Raw genomic sequence first — 18,047 nt, 5'->3', positions numbered from 1 at the left:
CGAGCAGGCCCGTCCCCCGGCGGAGCGGCCCGGGAGGCCGGCCGGGGAGGCGCCACATCCGGCGGCTGACTCGGCGTATAAAGCGGCGGCCGCGGCGCTCGGCTTCCCGCAGTGGCTCGGGCGCTCGGCGGCTGCGGGAGCGGCTGCCCCGATGCCCCACCGCGGCCATGAGCATCCCGCACTGGTGGGACCAGCTGCGGGCTGGCAGCTCGGAGGTGGACTGGTGCGAGGACAACTACACCATCGTGCCCGCCATCGCCGAGTTCTACAACACGGTGCGGGCGCGGGCGCGGGCGCGGGCGCGGGGCTGGCAGGCGGGCCGGAGGGAGGGGACCGTCCCCAGTCGTGGCTGCGCCTGGAACCTGGACGTGGGTGTCCGCGTGTATCGGGGCATCCTCTCTCCGGGGCCGGGGCATCCGCGCGCCCCCTCCTGCTCTCCATCTGTTCTCTTCTGTCCCTATCCCGACATCTGGGCTCATCCTCCTCTTGCCATTTCCTCCTGATGGCTCCATTGTCTCGTTTGGCCGCCACCTGTCCCGAAGCCAGTGGTCCGTGTCAGCCCCTGTCCCAGGTGGGTGACTCCGAGGCTGGCGAGCCCCCGGGACGATTCCCTTCCTCCCCTAGGATCTCGGTGGCGTGACGCACGCGGGTCGCAGCGCGGTTTCTCCCTGAATACCTGCCCCAGGAGTGCGGGCTCGGGGTGGGGCGGGGGCAGGGGAGTCCCCGAGAGAGCAGTCTGGGGCAGGGCCCATTGCCACCGTGCCGACTGGCCCTGCCCCACTAATACACCAATAACAGGTCGAGTTGCTTTTGGCCAGAATCAAGTCAATTGCCACTAGTTCTTATTTCTTTGCGTTTAGTTCCCAGTCTCAGTCCAGCCCCAAGTCAGCTCCCCCAGGCCTGTGCCCTCTCCAGTGATTAAGCCTGAGGAGTGAGAGGGAAGTTTGGGAGTGATTGTGCGTGTTTGGTGGGCTTGCCTGGGTCCCTGCTATGGAAGCTGAAACTTCCCCACTGCGGTGTCCTGTGTGCTGTTGTATTAACCGGAGCGAAACCTTGATGCTGGAAGGAAATGCCTCTTCTTTTCACTGTGCGGTGGCTCAGGATTCTCAGACCAAAGGGAAGACTGCATGGTCATGTCTTCGGCTACCCGACACAAAAAACAGGAACTCCTGGTTTACAAGTCACTGTGAATTTGAGGTTGTTCTTTAGGATTTTCTCCTAAGATTTGCTGGAGAGAGTGTCCTTGGCATGAGTCAGTCCGGAGGGATATCAGATGAGCTGGTTCCAGGCTTTTCATTCATTGATGATGCAACTGAACTCTAGAGAAAGAAACTGTCATACTCGTGTTTCTCGCATGATCCAGAAGTCTGCATTCTTCTCTCCTTCCCCCCTCACCAACACTCTTATTTGTGCTTCTTATTTATGACTAGGTTAGTTCTTCAAGAAAGCCTGGTCCTCTGCTGTCCATAGATACTGTGAAAGACATAGTGGAGGTGGCTACAACTCACCTGCAGAACTCCTTCATTCAGAGCATTCTCTCAGGGGTAAAGGGTGGCACATGGGATGGGGTGGGGGCATGGCTGGGTACTTTCAGTAGCAGTAAGTCATTTTCTCCTAAGTGGAGAGTACTGAGGATTTCACCAGAGTTAGAGAACAAATGACAGGGCAGGGACAAGTTCTCACACACCCAGCAAGGTAATGATCTGTGGAGTTTGAGGCCAGCTACTCAGGCCTAGTTATTACTTGGCCAGAAGTTCATCTATAGCTGCTCTGTGCCTGCCTTGAAAAGCCCCAGAGTGCTGGATGAGGTTTGCGGCGGGGGTGGGTGGGGAGGTGGGTGTAGTTTATGTTGTTTTTACTTTTAATCTAGTCCCATTGGAGCTGTTAGGGAGTGAGTGCCAAAGTCTTTTCTTGAAATGAACTGTTGGTCTTCAGCTGCAGTGTCTGTGGGTGATTAGCCTGCCTGGTCTGCCTGACAGACCTTATTCTTTGGAATACTCCTAAAACCACAAAATTTACTTTAGCCCAACAGAGAGCTTTAAATCTGACAAGTAGTTGGTCACCTAACTTTGTTGAGTGTAGATCCAAAGAGTTTAGCAAAAACCATTTCCTTCTGTTTCCATGCCTTACGTATCTTCTGAAGCCTATCACAGGATGAACTCATGCTTCTCTCTTGTATTGAGGAAGGCAGTGAACTATTTTTGGTGATAAACAGCTCATTAAATCCTCATAGGAAGGCAGTAGGTCTAATTATCCATTTTAGAAGAAAATAATCATTACTAATTTTGAGGAAAAGTTTAGGGAACTGAAGATATAAAATCAAGAGAGGACTAGGAGAGGGATCTGAAACCTTCTTAATGGGTCTTGGGGGTAGCAGCAGATCATTACTACAACCTCAATTACTAGTGGCTACCATTAATTGTTTGCTAGGTGTTGAAGCTCTGCTGCGTACTATACAATCACCCAAGTGGTGGGTGCTCATTTGATAAAAGGAAGAAACCAGGGTCTGGATAGATGATGCAATTTGCCGAGGCCAAGAAAATGGCAGAAATCGAGTTAGAACTTGGTGCATTCGACTCTACAAAGATACTTCTGAAGATGGAAATGCCACTGCAGCCCTCTGTGACGTCTTTATTCTATACAGCCTGGGTGTTTATCATTGGGTCATTCTTTAACTAGAAACTTTTGTGTTGAGACCATTTGATCTACAGGATAATATTCATGATGTTTGATATGAAAAAGTTTTTCATTTTTTTGTTATATTGGTCTTTATTATAAAATGTTAACCTTAAAAATAAAAGTTACTTTACCAGCAAAAGTGGGTTTATTTTGGAATGAGACAGAATTGCTATTTGGAACAAGCAAGCTATAGCAAAACCATAGGCAAGTCCAACACACAAAGGAGAGGAATGTTATCTTATGGAAAAGGAGGAAGTCAGGAGGGGTTGTTTTGAAATGGAGAAAAGTTGAGAGTTCAGAGTGATTGTTTCTCATTGGCTGAGTGGCCAGGATAATGGATTTCTTGTGGGAGATGCAAGGTGCATCTTTCCCAGTTGGAGCCTGGGATTGGCCATTGGTTCCTATTGGGGAATCTTCTCTTAGGGGTCTCTAATTGACATTGAGTGGTGTGGGCTTCTCCTTCCAACCTCCCCTTCTAGAATCCTCTCCCAAATCTACTTCAGTGAAGTTCCCGCTTACTACTTTTCACAAATAGCATTATCGTGGTAAAAAAATTCATAGTACACAAGTTACAAAGTGAAAAATATGCTTTCTTGTGTATCTCTTCAGACTTTTCAGGCATTGTACAAAACACATGTATTTGGGTGACCATATGAGATACATATGTATAATGTATATGTACAATATCTAAGTTTTTATTCAACACAATTAAGATTATACTACACAAACTTCTCTTGGTGTTTTCTCTTAATAGGTCTTAGAGATGGTTCTATATTGGCTCAGAGTTTTCTTCTTTACAGTGTCTAATCAGTGTTTCATTTAATGGATTGACCGTGATTTATTTACCCATTCAATCTCTTATTTATGGATATTTAAGGCATTTTATGTTTTATACTTTCAGCTTGGTTTCTGAGCAGTGATGCCATGAATATTCTTATATATGCATCTGGATGTACTTATACAAGTACTAATCCTCCACAGGGAATTGCTATATCAAGGAAAGTGTTTACTTAAAGACCGATAATTATTGCTAAATGGCCCACTAGAGAGAGTACCCTGGTTTATACTCCCACTGACAGTGTTTGGATGTATAAAGCATCTTGCTTTGGGGCCCCGCAAATCTCTGTTGCCTCAAGTCTTGTCATCATCCTTTGCTTCAGCCAAGCCCAAATCTCCCTTCCAAGAACATGTCATGCTCTTTCACTGCCTTTTGCTTGTGCACATTTTGTACGGTTTCTTTTACATACAAGTTTTATGGACTTCAGTTCCTTTTTCTGTTTTAAGTTTTTGGGCTATAGTCACACTGAAGAGAAAGACTGTAGAACTCACTGCTTTAGGGAAAAGTAGGGTCTACTTTTTAAGCACTGGGCTTTGCTTTTGGTCACTCTGTTGCAGGGCAGGGACTCAGGGGGTCAGAAGTAAATCAACTGGTGCTGAAAAAAGTCTTGACGCAAAATATGTGCTTAAAATCAGTTCATCATTTGTCACCCTTCCCAATTAGCTCTGCCACCAATAAAGGTCGGGAAGGTAGTTCTCGTGATATGCTAAAGCCCATGTCCCTTTAGGGCAGAATTGCCTATATCCTGTGTTTGTTCATCTCTAGATCTATTTACTGGGCAACTACTGTGTGCCTGTCACAGAGACCAGACCTGCAAACAGGCATCTCGGTGGTGGCATACCAGAGATGTGTACAAGTTGCAAGGGCGTTATTAGCATTCTGCATGAGGTTGGTGTACTGTGGGGGGATTTTGCAAGAAGTCTTCTGAGTGGGCTGACCAGCTTGTCCTGATTTGTCCAGGCCTTGCCTGATTTTGAAACTGAAAGCCCCATGGGGAACCTTCCTCAGTCCAGGCAGACCAGGACCGTAGATCATTCCAGAGGCAGGAGCAGAGCAATGGAATGGAGGATTAGACATCTGCATACACTTAAGATGCACAGTCTACCCAGCCAGAGGAATGCCCCTTTGCTGTTTATGAATCTCCTGTTCAGAAAATCTGACAGCCTGCTGCTTTGTCAGCATTTACCCTCTGCCTGGGAAAGTGCACACTCCCATGCAACGGGAGGAGATTGCCCTCTGTTCCTGCAATTATTTTGGTGCAATGTTATGGAGGAATTCATGGAATGAGGAACTTTCTAGAAATAATTAATACATTTGAAAATTGTGGTTTCCTTTTAATTAAAAAAATCTGCTCCGCAGACACTAGGCAAACTTGTTCTCCAAAGCAATATGCTTTAAAAAATACCCCTTGGCTGAACTATGCTTTACCTTCAGTAACCCACACAATTGAAAGGGGAAGTTTCATTTTTAAGACAAGATGGAGCCACTGAATGTGGGTTTTAACTAGGACTTGTTTGCTTTTTTGTATTTCTTTAGGAGTTCCTTCCTCTTTTTGTCTTGGGGAGAGTCTCCCTTTGACTTGGTCTTTCCCTTTTTTATAAATGGAGGGCTTTCAAAGGCATGATAGAGGTAGCCGTCATTGGTAGAAGGGCTACAAAGAGGCAATAATATGATTCCTGTTTTATTTGGGAGATGTTCAAATGGTGCTTCTAAACTCCTTAATAGGTATATTAAAAAAATGTTTGAAGTCACATGACTTCACTATAGATGTAATGAACGACTCCATGCCTGAGTAGTGTGTAAGTACATTTAAAAATGATCAACACAGAAACCAACATTGCACTGTATGTTAATTGGAATTTAAATAAAAATTTGAAAAAAAAAGTGATGAACACAGATGGACAGAGCCAGTTGGGGGACGGCTTGGCAGGAATTGGTTGCACTTGGCTGTGAGGGAGTGAGGGAGATTGCAAGGACTCTAGGCAATGAAGATAGGGTGTAAAAAGCAAAATGTGTTCTATCCCCTGACATTGTAGGAGGGACGGTACATTGGGGCCCCTTTCCCTGGGGAATGGCTAGATGAACTGCTGCCACACGCAGCACTTGGAGCAAGTGAGGTCAATGTATCTGAACTAAGAGGAAAAGGTTTTTGTAGCCTATTGTTGAATGAGAGAGGCAGTAGAGCAATGTGATATATATACGTATTCACATAAATGTAAGGGAAATGACTCGAAGGTTGTGAATCTGAGGACAATGGTTATTGCTCGGGAGGATGGCAAGGAGACTTTTTTTTTTAAGATTTTATTATTTATTCATGAGAGAGAGAGAGAGAGAGAGAGAGAGAGAATGAGAGAGAGAGGCAGAGACATAGGCAGAGGGGAGACGCAGGCTCCATGGAGGGAGCTCGATGCAAGACTCGATCCCAGGACCCAGGGATCATGCCCTGAGCCAAAGGCAGACTCTTAACCACTGAGCCACCCAGGCGCCCCAAGGAGACTTTTTTTTTGTTTTAAATTACAAAATGAAACAGGAGAACACATTTATTTTTAAGAAAGGAGAAAGATCAGGTTTTGAGTTACCTATGGTAGAACAATTCCATTTTCTCCTTCTCCCTTTTTCCTTCCTTCTGTGCTTAACAAAAGGAGAGCCACATTTAAAAATCACATCATAGGTGCATAACACAGGTATGTCAGATTTTGTAGATAACCAGTGAGGAGTTAAGCCAAGGAGGTCAGAGTGTGGCTGGGGGGTGGGGTGAGGGCTTAGAGGTGAAAATCAGCTCTGGGCGGTGGAAATAGCTCAGTGCTGGCCCCTGCTCTCTGGGTGACCACCTCTTTGACTTTCAGCCAGCCTGGGGAGCCCCTCTGGGGGCTCATGCAGTGCCCCTTGTCAAGCAAGGGATGGTCTTTAAATGCTCCCATTTTTACTCCTAATGATCGCTCATTTATTTATTTACTTTTTAAAGATTTATTTACTCATGAGACAGAGAGGAGAGAGAGAGGCAGATAGGCAGAGGGAGAAGCAGGCTCGCTGCCTGGAGCCTGATGTGGAACTCGATGCCAGGACCCCGGGATCACAACCTGAGCCAAAGGCAGATGCTCAAGCTCAACCACTGAGCCAGCCAGGTGCCCCCTACCGATTGCTCATTTAAATGATTCCTTGGAAAGTTAAAGGCTGTGATAGTCCTAATGAAGGACAGCTTACCGCTGACCAGACCCTAAGGCGAATGCCTCTTTACCTGCTGCTTAGTGACTGGGAGTTGCTGTTTTTCTGAGACTGGAGACCACACACCAGCTGGGGCATCTGAGATGATGATTCGAATTTTCACCCAGGATCACGAGTAGCTCCTGGGCCTCTCAGGTGGCAGGGAGGAAAGGATCCCCAGCAGAGCAGACCAACTAGAAAGAAAGTACCCCTTTCTCCACAATGGTGCAGCCCTGCTGGGGATTTCAGGCTTCGATCTTAACCCCAGGCAGCAGCCTTGTACCCATCGTACCCCTGACATAAGATCTGGTTCTCCCCTCTTCACTTACATTATTTCCCTTCTTCTGTCTCTTCCCTCTTGTCTAGAAGTGGTGTCCCTTCTAACCTTTCCTGCTCCCAGATGATGAAAGAGGCCTACACAGGCCGCTGACAGGGCCAATCCTTCCCTGTATAGCTCAGGTTCTGAGGTTTGCCAGTGCATTTTGTTCAGTTGTATCCTGGTGCAATTTCCTAGGTCTGGTAAAGACTTTCCACCCTGGCTTATTCAGTGCAGTTCAGACCGCCACCCTCTAGTTCCCTTGGGGCCACCTCTGTACTGTTCAACATAGGGGATGGGTCTCTTTTGAAAGACTCCAGGCCCTTGACTTTCTGGACTTCCTCTGCCCCATTCTCCAACCTCTGAGGTTTTTTCTTTTTTTGTGGAATCCTCACACCCCTTCTCCACTGATGTTGCTCATTTCTCCGTAGCTGTGGTCTTCACATTCTTCACATTTCCTCTACCTGCTGTCATTTATGAGTCACAGTTACAAATGAAACTTCACAAGCTGAATGTCCCCACCACTTTGTACCTTCGAGGATGGCCTTCATTAACCACAAAGACAATCAGAATACAGCACGTGTGGACAGAGTGGTAGAGAAATTAGAGAACCCTCGTACATTGCTGGTGGGAATGTAACATGGTCCAACCACTTTGAGAAACAGCTGGGTGGTTCCTCAATTAAGTGAAACATGGAGTTACCATCAGATCCAGCAATGCCAGCTTGGGCATATACCCAGAAGAAAACAAGCACTCAAAAGTTTGTTTAGAAATGTTCATAGCAGCCCCATTCACAATGATCCACTAATGAGTAAATGGATAAACATATGGTATCCAGAGGATAGAATATTAGTTGGTCACACAAAAGAAGGAAAATACTGATACATGCTACTACATGGATGAACTGCAGACACACTGTGCTAAGTGAAAGAAGCCAGACACAAAGGTCATCTATCGTGTGAATATGCACTTTCACGAAATACCCAGAATAGGTAAACTCCTAGGCATAGAAAGTACATTAGCAGTTGCCAGGGTGGGGGCACTGTAGGAGGTGAGGAGGGAGCAGAAAGTACCGCACAGTGGGTACAGGATTTCTTTTTGGGGTGATGAGAAGGTTTTAGAACTAGACAGAGGTATGGTTACATATTCTGAGGGCATCTAATGACATGAAATTGTACACTTTAAAATGGTCAGTTTTAGGTTATGTAAAATTTTTGCTCTATTTAAAAAAATTTAGAAAAAAGGGAGCTGGCTCTGACTTCCTAAAAACAAAAAGATAAAAAAAGTAAATTAAAAAAAATTACAGGTGAGGTTCCAGAGTGACACCAACGAGTATGGTAGTCAGTAAGCCCCTGTGGGTGTTGAGCATGTGGAATATGGCTGGGCAGATGGAGATGTGCTGTCAGTATGAAGTTCACTCTGGACTTTAAAGCTTTATGCGAACAACAGAATGTAAAATATCTCCTTAATGATATTTAAGTAGTGATTACGTGTCAAAATGACAATTTGAGTATATCATATTGGGGAAGATTTATTTTTTTGAAAAGCCAAATGCCCCTGGGCTTAAACCTCCACTAAAATCTCAAAGTTTGATCTTTATCTAAAAGTATGTCTGATTAGGGTAGACATGGGAAAATAGGAAGCATCTCGCCTTCATGTGGGCCTTGGAGAAAAGGCTGGCCTTGCCAGTAGAAAATTACTGGGAGCTGGGAGGTCTAGCCCTCACCTCCATATTAAACTTTAGTTTTTTACTATTACTTAATGAAGGCTTTACCTTTAAAAATGTGCGTGCGAGTAGATCAGAATGCCTCATAGTTAGTCTTGCGTAGAAAAAAGAAAGATTCTTAGGATCCAGAGAGGAGGCTGGGCAGCTTTCATAGATTGATCTTGGGGAACAACTCTAAAAACACCACAAAGGGACCAGAAGAAGCCTCCAAATGGCCACTACTGAGGTCTTAAATTATCCTGTATCTGCAGTTAACAACAACAACAACAAAAACAAAAAGTTGTAAGAGCTTAAACAAGATGTGTGGCCCACGTTCATCCCAGTTTGCAAAAGTCATATTTGGAACATGCTGCTTTATTTTTTTGCCCTTTTACTTAATATTCATTTTTTCATTTTACATCCCCTCCCCCCCCAGATCAGCAACGTCTTATTTTTCGTTTTACCGCCCATCTGCATGTGCTTGTTTCGCCAGTATGCAACATGCTTCAACAGTGGCATCTACCTAATATGGACTCTCTTAGTTGTAGTGGGTAAGTGGATTCGCTTTCGAGCATGGGCTGAAAGGGAGGAAATGGAATTCTGCACACTTCCTGTCCTATTCGAACATTTTGTTTTGTAAGTCAAAGTCACCCTGACGTCTTAGCGAACTTTTATTTTGCTTGCTTAACGCCAGAAGGAGGACTCTTTTGAACACAGGCTTGATAACAAGGGCTACTGTAATGATCCCTGAATTGCATTTGAGGCTTTATTTACGTAACAGCCATTGGTGCTGTGCCAGCACAATTTTCTGAGGACTTCTGAAGAACATCACACACATTAAAAAAAAAAAAAAAGAAAAGAAAAGAAAAGAAAAAGAAAAAGAAAATTCACACAAAATAATTGAACTCTGATGAGACTCTCACCTAATGGTCCAAAATTAAAGAAAGAAAATTCTAGATGTTTGAGCCTTCATCCATTGTTCTGGGAAATGCTTGTATAATTTCCATTTCCTTCCACAGGCAGATTGGGAATCCTTAACAGTAAGAGAATGTTGACTTTTACTTACTGCCTGTTCCCATGAAGCCCTGGTGGAGGAGGATAGAGTGTTAAACTGTGGCATTATTAAAGTTCTGATGTGCTGACATGGGGGCGCTGCTTGAAATCCTCTTTTTAGGCTTCAAGTCTGCATGCCAAGGTGGTGTGTGTTTCTTCCTTCAGCTTCTTTCAGTGAGAGTGTGATCTGGTGATTGTGACAGTGGTTGGTCGAATGGCTGTCCTCCAGCAGCGTGTGGAGTTTGTGAGTCTATACTTCTGTGGTGACCTTCTTTATTGGTTGGAATTGATTCTAGGAATTGGATCCGTCTACTTCCATGCAACCCTAAGTTTCTTGGGTCAGATGCTTGATGAACTTGCAATCCTTTGGGTTCTGATGTGTGCCCTGGCCATGTGGTTCCCCAGAAGGTATCTACCAAAGGTCTTTCGGAATGACAGGTAAGCCTGTGCTAAATACTTTTGTATTTACTGCTAAGTGCAGTACCCAATATATGGATGAATGTATCTGGAAAACAGCACGCAATGGAGCCTAACCTCCTGATGAGTTTCTTATGTACTTGTTTAATGTCCACTAATCAGTTTATGGCCTGACAGAATAATGAGGAGGGAATTTTAATATGCTTGGACGAAGAATTTATAGGATATTAGGGGGGCAGCCCTGGTGGCTCAGCAGTTTAGATCCTGCCTCAGCCCAGGGTGTGATCCTGGAGTCCTGGGATCGAGTCCCACATCGGGTTCCCTGCATGGAGTCTGCTTCTCCCTCTGCCTGTGTCTCTGCCTTTCTCTCTCTCTCTCTCTCTCTCTCTCTCTCTCTCTCTGTGTCGCTCGTGAATAAATAAATAAAAACTTAAAAAAAGAAAAAAGGTATAGGAATATTAGGGGCAAAAAGTCAAATGCCTCCCTTTTAGGAAAGAACAAAAGTGGAAAGATTTTCAGTGGGGGAGAAATTATTGAATGGTAGTTCAAAGACCTTTGATTTTCTGCTAGAACTTTTCCTTGAGTCCAATCCAATTCTACCATTTGATAAGTTTATAGAATTCCATTAAGGAAGTGGCTCCTGTAGCTATAGATCTCGTGGTTGTCAAATGGTATTGGTTTTACTTCTGCTAAGATCTACACACACATACACACCTCCAAGCTGGAGATCCGGACTTTTAGCAAGGGATGCATTTTAATACCTGTTGTGATGCTTATATGGTTTTTCACCCAGTAAATATTTTTTTTGAACACTTACTATGCATTTTTTCTAGGTACTGGGATAAAGCAGTAAACAAAACAGAGTTTCTGCCTTCAGTGACCTCATACTGAAGTTGGGGAGGCTACAAATCAATGAACAAACAAACAGTACAATATTAGGATAAGTGCTAGGATAAAAAAAGGAAGCTGAGAAGGGTAATGGTGACATGGGGTGCTCATTTAGAGTTTGGTCAGGGAAAGCCTTTTTTGAGGAGCTGTAGGAGGTTTGTTAATATCTGAAGGAACAGAAGAGAGTCAATCTCATAAAGATGAGAAATGTTCCTAGAACATATTATCTACATATATTTCTCTGTGGGACACTATTTTATATGGAGATATGTGTATATGGATAAATAGTCTAAAAACATGGATTCAAGTAAGCAAGCTGTATGTACTCAGGGAAGAGCTATGCTAGGAAAAGAAAAGAATTCCCTACAGTTTTCCTGGTAATAGGAATTTTAGAGCTATTAAAGACAAAGGCTGTTCTCTATGGATGGAGGTAGAGAAGTATCCATAAAACATGCTGGCTGCAAAAAGCCCATGGTAGAACTATATTGATATTACAACTTTACAATGAATTAATCTCTTTTTGAGCCTGTGTCTTTGGTATTTGCAGAGAGGTGCCTAGAGAAGGAAGATAAACAACCACTATCATTGGCTATTATTAGGAATGGAATAGGGAATGAGGGAGAGAACTTTAGCTTTTTCCTTTAATCTATACCATTGTACAGTTTTTTTTTAAAGATTTTATTTATTTATTCATTCATGAGAGATACAGAGAGAGGCAGAGAGAGAGAGAAAGAGAGAGAGAGAGAGGGAGAAGCAGGCTCCATGCAGGGAGCCCGACATGGGACTCGATCCCGGGTCTTCAGGATCACACCCTGGGCCGAAGACAGGCACCAAACTGCTGAGCCACCCAGGCATCCCTGTACAGTTTTTTTTTTTTTAAACAAAGAGCACATGTTAATCTTTAATATTAAAAATGTATTTTTCAACGAGGTAGGGAGAAAACATACTTCAGATGAACTAGCTGTACAATCTTCATTGTGCAGAGCTGGATTTGAATTAAGTAGTTTTTTTTGGGGGGGGGGGACACCTGGGTGGCTCAGCGGTTGAGCACCTGCCCCTGGCTCAGGGCATGATCCACAGTCTCAGGATTGAGTCCCACATCAGGCTCCCTGCCTGGAGCCTGCTTCTCCCTCTGCCTACGTCTCTGCCTTTCTCTGTGTCTTTCATGAATAAATAAATAAAATCTTTTAAAAAAAGTTTAAAAAATTTATTTATTCATGAGAGATATACAGAGAAAGAAACATAGCAAAGGGAGAAGCAGGCTCCCCGTGGGGAGCCTGATGTGGGACTCCATCCTAGAACCCCAGGGTCATGCCCTGAGCCAAAGTTCAGACGCTTAACCACTGAACCACCCAGGTGCCCCTGAATAGTATTTTCTTTGAGAATCATCAAGCAGGTAAAGGGTCTTCAAGATTACTTATCCAAAAACGGAGAAGGAGTGAGCCAGCTGTTTACAAGAAGTGACCAGAAGGGCATTCTCGGACTCAGGAGAAATATAGTCTCCGTTTGCCATGGCCTTCTCAGTAGAGGAAGTAGGCTTTACCGTGGGGCAGGTTGATTTGGGTGGTCTTCAGTTTCTAGTCTTGTTGTGCTTGCTTCATTGGCTTCAGGAGAACAACCAGAGATGCTTACAAAGCCTCAGAGGTGGAGAAATGGAGTGGGGTGAGGGTCAAAGATGGGCAGCGCCAGGCAGGTTCATGAGGGGACATCATAGGCAAGGGCTTTCGAACTCTGGCTGAGAAACATCATTTACCTTTGACCTTTCCTGTGGTGTCAGAAGGTGGCCACCAGTTACCTCCATCCTGCCCTAAGCCTAGTGGGTGATAAGTTGAGAGCTGAGGAACCTCTTTGCTCTTAGATCTGATCTTTGAAGTCCTGGGATTTGAGTGAGAAGTTGCAAGTTGCTGATGATTTTGTTCATGACAATCTGGAGGTGCTGCTTGAAATTCCAAGTGACAGTTTTTAGTGTGTTCATAGAGAACCTTTTTCTTTTTTCATTTTTTTCTTAAGTAGGCTCCACACCCAGCAATGGAGCCCAACACAGGGCTTGAACTCATGACCCCAAGATCCAGACCTGAGCTGAGATCAAGAGTTGGATGCTTAACCAGCTGAGCCCCCTGGGCGCCCCTTTCTTGTTCATTTCTTGAAGGGAGGAGTGAGGGAATGTTATGAGCAGGAGAGAAAATGAGGCATTGGATGTAGTGACTATAAAGCTTACCAACTTTAATGATGAAGCCATACCATGAGACAGAGAGGTGACAGCTTGGTGGCAATACTTTTGTATTGCCAGCACCATTTCTCTGGGAAGATGGACTCCACTATCTTCAGCTTGGGGAGAGTCCTTTGGAGCCCTGAGCTCCACAGATGTCTGTGTCCCCAGCCTTGGAGACTCCCTGGGTTAGAATCCTAGCTTCCCTGCTTACAAATGGTGTGACTCGTCTTGACTCTTTCACTTTCTGTTTCCTCATTTGTCAAATTAGGTAAATAATCCTCTTGTGAGAGGATCCTGCAGCATACAGTAGAGTACTAGAAATGTGGCAAGTGCTCAGAGTTAGCTTCCAGTACTACCAGTGGCACGTGGAGAGTTCTGCTTAGCATTTTGGACACACACACACACAAACACACACACATTGAGGGTGAAAATGGAATCGTAGAGGTGATTGAGGAAAAGGTGTGTGTTATAGGAAACTGGTGCACTGTAAATAAGGATTTCCAACTTTATTTGTCTGCCTTCAACTTGCCAGTGACAGAGCAAGAAAACCAAACCCCTTTTTGTGGGCCTCACCACCCAGGACATGGGGACAGGTACAGCTCTGAGCCCAAGTGGCAGGCCAGACCAAACACTTCGCATCAAAACCAGGATTTCTGCAGACCAGGGATTGTGTGGCTTAGCCATCCAAGCTTGCCAGGTAACATCTTTTTGTGATCTAGAGTTCGCTGGAATATTTCTAAAACCACATTAAAAGTAGTTCCACTATGAGGCTTCTGGAGAAGGGACAGCAGAGCCTGGTGGTGAAGTGTGTCAGATGGACATGGCTTTGGGTTATAGGGCTTTGTTTTTTTTTTAAAGCTCTGGTACCTCATTTTGCTCATCTGTAAACTGGAGATATTAAGAGTACCTTGGGGGTTAGAAATATAGGGGAGAAATCCTATTAAGTGTAGAATACAGTGTCTTGTCCAGAGTAAGGACTCAGTAAGTCTAGCAGTTAGTATGACCGGTTAATATGGCAGGTGTTTTGAAGAATGTCTAGAACAGCAGGGAAATTATTAAAGTTTATCATATAAATAGGAATAATTGGCAGGTCAAAAAAATTGTTCTTTTATCTTGCCTAGAGTATCCTAAGAATCATCAGACACTTAGCTGTTGATGGTTAAGAATTTTTAGACATTTTTGTTTTGAGAAAAAAAACCCAAGAACAAAGAACTATTACAGGCTAATTGTTTCCATTTCTTAAAGATTTATCCCACTGTGATTTTTATGATTTTGTAATCCAGTTCAGGTTTTGAATCCTGAATTACCAGGGTGCAGGCTGGGGTCTGGCCATCCTGCTCTAGCTGGAAGACTGGGGCCAGAGTCTTAGTAAGGAACTGATCTGACCCAGAGAGCCTAATAAAATGACATGTCTGGACCTTCCAGGACCAAATGCTGTAATCCTGTGACGATCATGGCCGATTATTCTATATAGATTATATTTTAGTCCTAAAGTGTAGTTTAAAGGAGTGGGTCTTAACCAAGAACATTTCCATTCCTTAAGGGACATCTGGGCAGTTCATGGATATGTTTTTGGTGGTTACAATGATGGAGGTTTTATCCTCCATAAAATCCATTTCGCTTTGGAAGAACAAAAGGGTCATCGCTAAGTATTTGCTATATAAATGGGGTGGAGAGTCTGATGGGGTTGCAAACCTCTGCTCTAAAGGGTGGCTAAAGGTAACAACAGTAGCAGCTTTGTTATGTTGGTGGTGTTGGGGCTCTTTTGACTTAGGGGAATCAAGGAAGGCCAAGTGATGGGCGCTCCCTGACCTGGTTCCAGTTTGAGCCCAAAATTGGCTGGAAAGTTGAGAACAGGACCAGAGATCACATCAAGGGTTGCCCCATGTCACTGATAAGACAACAGCCTGTCAAGAAGCCCTCGCTCCTGGACATTCCCAGTTCTTGTACCTAGGACCTCTGGGGACTCTGGGGTCAGCCAGCCTGGCTCTGTGGCTTCTGCCGGTTGCAGATTTGTATGTTCACAGGTTGTTTTGTCGGCTCTTCTTAGAGCACATTCCTCCACATCCTCTGGACCAACATGGGAGGTGTCTGCCTATGTTCTCCTTAAAGAAAACAAGTTTCGTCAGGCTTGCTGCCTTTGAACTATTTGGCAGTACCCTATAGAGCTTTGGGAGATTGCAACACCAGCCCCGTCACTTTTCCCTGAGAGTAGATATTATTCACAATAATGTTACCATTTATTCTCAAACAATGATGACAGTGATAGTGGATTTTATTAGCACATACCATGTACTGGGCACCGGGCACCATGTTAAATGCTCTAATGCTTGTAGGGAATGCCATGGCGTAGGGGGTCTTCATTTCCAAAGGGGAAATGTGAGGCTTGGAGGGTTTAGCGATTTGCCAAAAGGTCCCACAGCTACTAAGCAAGGGGAGCAGAAAGTGAACACACATCTGTTAGCTGGTACACCTGTGCTTATATTACTGTGGCTCCAGCTCCCGAACCATTGATCTAGAGAAGTAATGCAATTTAAAAATGTTTGTTTGGTAACCCTCTTTTTTTTTCTTTCTTTTTTCTGCTTATCCAATCTAAAAAGGCTGAAAAGCCTTGGTGCAGGTCAAAGAACCTCCATACCCCCTGAAAGAGTGATGGTGGGTCCTTAAGGGCCATTTGCAAGGTGGGAGGAGGGGAGCCGCCTCTGTCATCCTCAGCAGGCAGCCTTTCATCCAGTAGCGAAGGATGCCAGCCAAGGCCAGGAGGAAAACACGACTCTCCTGAGGATTTGCTGCCTGGATTCTTTCCCACATACGTATTTCTTCTCTGGTTGAAGTTCAGGGCTACAATTCCTGTTCCTTCCAGTCAGAAAGTTGGCAGCTCGATCAATGATTTCCTGTGCCTTGATGATAAATGGTTTTCCTCTCGAAGAGATAAATTTGTATTTTGGAGGTTTCTGTGTACTTTGATTTCTTTATAATGGGATTTCATTCAAATGAGTTTCCCAGCTACGACCTGTTCCAGGGCTTTTGGCCAAAGTAAATTGTGCTAATGAGGAATAAAAGAAACTTCAGGAAAATCATGTGCTCCTAAATTTCAGCCATGGATGAGGCCTTGGGGATCATCTAGTCCAGCCTTTTCGTTTCATAGATAAGGAAATGGGAGTCCCAGGGAGAGAAAGAGCATGTCCCAGATCACGTCGCCACTTCTGGCTCTTTCTACAGAAAGCACCTCCACTGAGGGATGTGAGAGTGGGATTTTTCCAAGATTGGTCATGTCAAAAACTTGTCAACAGAGTTCCAGTGCATGCTGGGCTGTGAGTTGCCAGTAAATATAGACACTCTTAGAATTTTTCCTTAAGCCTTTTAGCTTTATGTGTTAGACACATAGGTTTTTTTCTTTTAAACTAGGGAGCTTTGTCAGTCGTCCCCGTTTTTCTTGTAAGAGTCCTACACGTTGTTCACCTTGTAGAACAGGGGTCGGAAGGCTAGGTCCCATGAGCCAAATGGGTCCACTGCCTGCTTTTGTGAGTCAAGTTTTATTGGTGTGTAGCCACGCCCATTCACTTACTGCTGCCTACCGAGGCAGACTTAGGTAGCTGCAGAGGTCCTGGGACCTGCAAAAACCCAAAATATTTGCTGTCTTACCCTTTACAGAAAAAGCTTGCTAACCCCTGCCATACAATATATGAAAAAAAAATATATAGAAAAGTAACACTAACGAAAACAATTATCCACATTTAAGACTTAGATGGATTCTCATTTCACCATTCTCTTGGCTAAATATTTTACACATTTTTTGGTTATTTCTTAAGGATAAACTTCTAGAGGTGGAGTTCCTGAACTGGGCATGTGAGTGGGCTTAAGACTCCTGGTACTTAGGGCACAACTTCTTTTCAGCTTATACTCCGCCTGCGGCACCTGTACCTTTGCCAGCATTCACTAAACAAACGAGACCTCCTTTGCTAACAGTTCAGTTTGCTTTCATTGATTCAGGGGCAGGTTCAAGGTGGTGGTCTGCGTCCTTTCTGCAGTTACAACATGCCTGGCGTTTGTCAAGCCTGCCATCAACAACATCTCTCTGATGACCCTGGGGGTTCCATGCACTGTGCTGCTCATTGCAGAGCTAAGGAGGTGGGTACTTTTGTTCTTCCCGCCTGCCCCTTAGGCTGACCCTGTGTTGGGAACACACCAGCTTCTGGTTTTTGTTTTTGTTTTTATAAAGATTTGAGACAGAAAGATAGCAAGCACACATGAATGGGGGGGGGGGAGGAGTGGAGAGGGAGAGAGAGAGAGAGAGAGAGAGAGAAAGAAAGAACCTCAAGCAGACTCCCTGCGGAGCACAGAGCCTGAGGTAGGCAGGGCTTGATCCCAGGACCCTGAGATCATGACCTGAGCTGAAATCAAGAGTTTGATGCTTAACTGACTGAGCCACCCAGGCTTCCCGCTTCTGGTGTTAATTTGTTTTGTTTTTAACCACACTCAAGTGTGGAAGAGGAATCTGACTCTTCATGTAGAGTTAGTTCCTGACTGGGTGACTAGAAGCACATTTGATGGCTTGGTTCTAAACATTAAGGGGAGAGGGGAGCAGCTGTTTAGTGGATGCAATGCATCCCAACAATCCAAAGCTAGCTCAGCAGGAACGTCTCAAGGACCTGGTGAGTGCCTAGACCAGCCTGCCTAGCCTTAATTCTGTGCGAAGAATAGATTTGTTTACATGGCAAGAATAAGGAGAAGA

General features: G+C 44.5%; 1 protein-coding gene across 3 annotated transcripts in view; it reads left to right on the top strand.

The window, feature by feature from the left end:
- ACER2 (alkaline ceramidase 2) overlaps positions 1–18,047 on the top strand; it is a 57,036-nt gene that overhangs the window by 24,495 nt on the left and 14,494 nt on the right. The window contains exons 1-4 of one of the 3 annotated variants that reach the window (XM_055301979.1): positions 90–275; positions 9,179–9,293; positions 10,092–10,233; positions 17,306–17,443. In XM_055301979.1, coding sequence (XP_055157954.1) covers positions 168–275; positions 9,179–9,293; positions 10,092–10,233; positions 17,306–17,443 — 503 coding nt within the window. In that variant the 5' untranslated portion in view covers positions 90–167. Of the gene's footprint in view, positions 1–84; positions 276–9,178; positions 9,294–10,091; positions 10,234–17,305; positions 17,444–18,047 lie in introns of those variants that run through there. The other 2 variants (XM_055301980.1, XM_055301981.1) reach the window with 2 other exon arrangements.

Source organism: Nyctereutes procyonoides, unplaced genomic scaffold (assembly GCF_905146905.1).
Source record: "Nyctereutes procyonoides isolate TBG_1078 unplaced genomic scaffold, NYPRO_anot_genome, whole genome shotgun sequence".
Classification (NCBI taxonomy): domain Eukaryota; kingdom Metazoa; phylum Chordata; class Mammalia; order Carnivora; family Canidae; genus Nyctereutes; species Nyctereutes procyonoides.
This window is presented reverse-complemented; position numbering and strand designations above follow the sequence as displayed.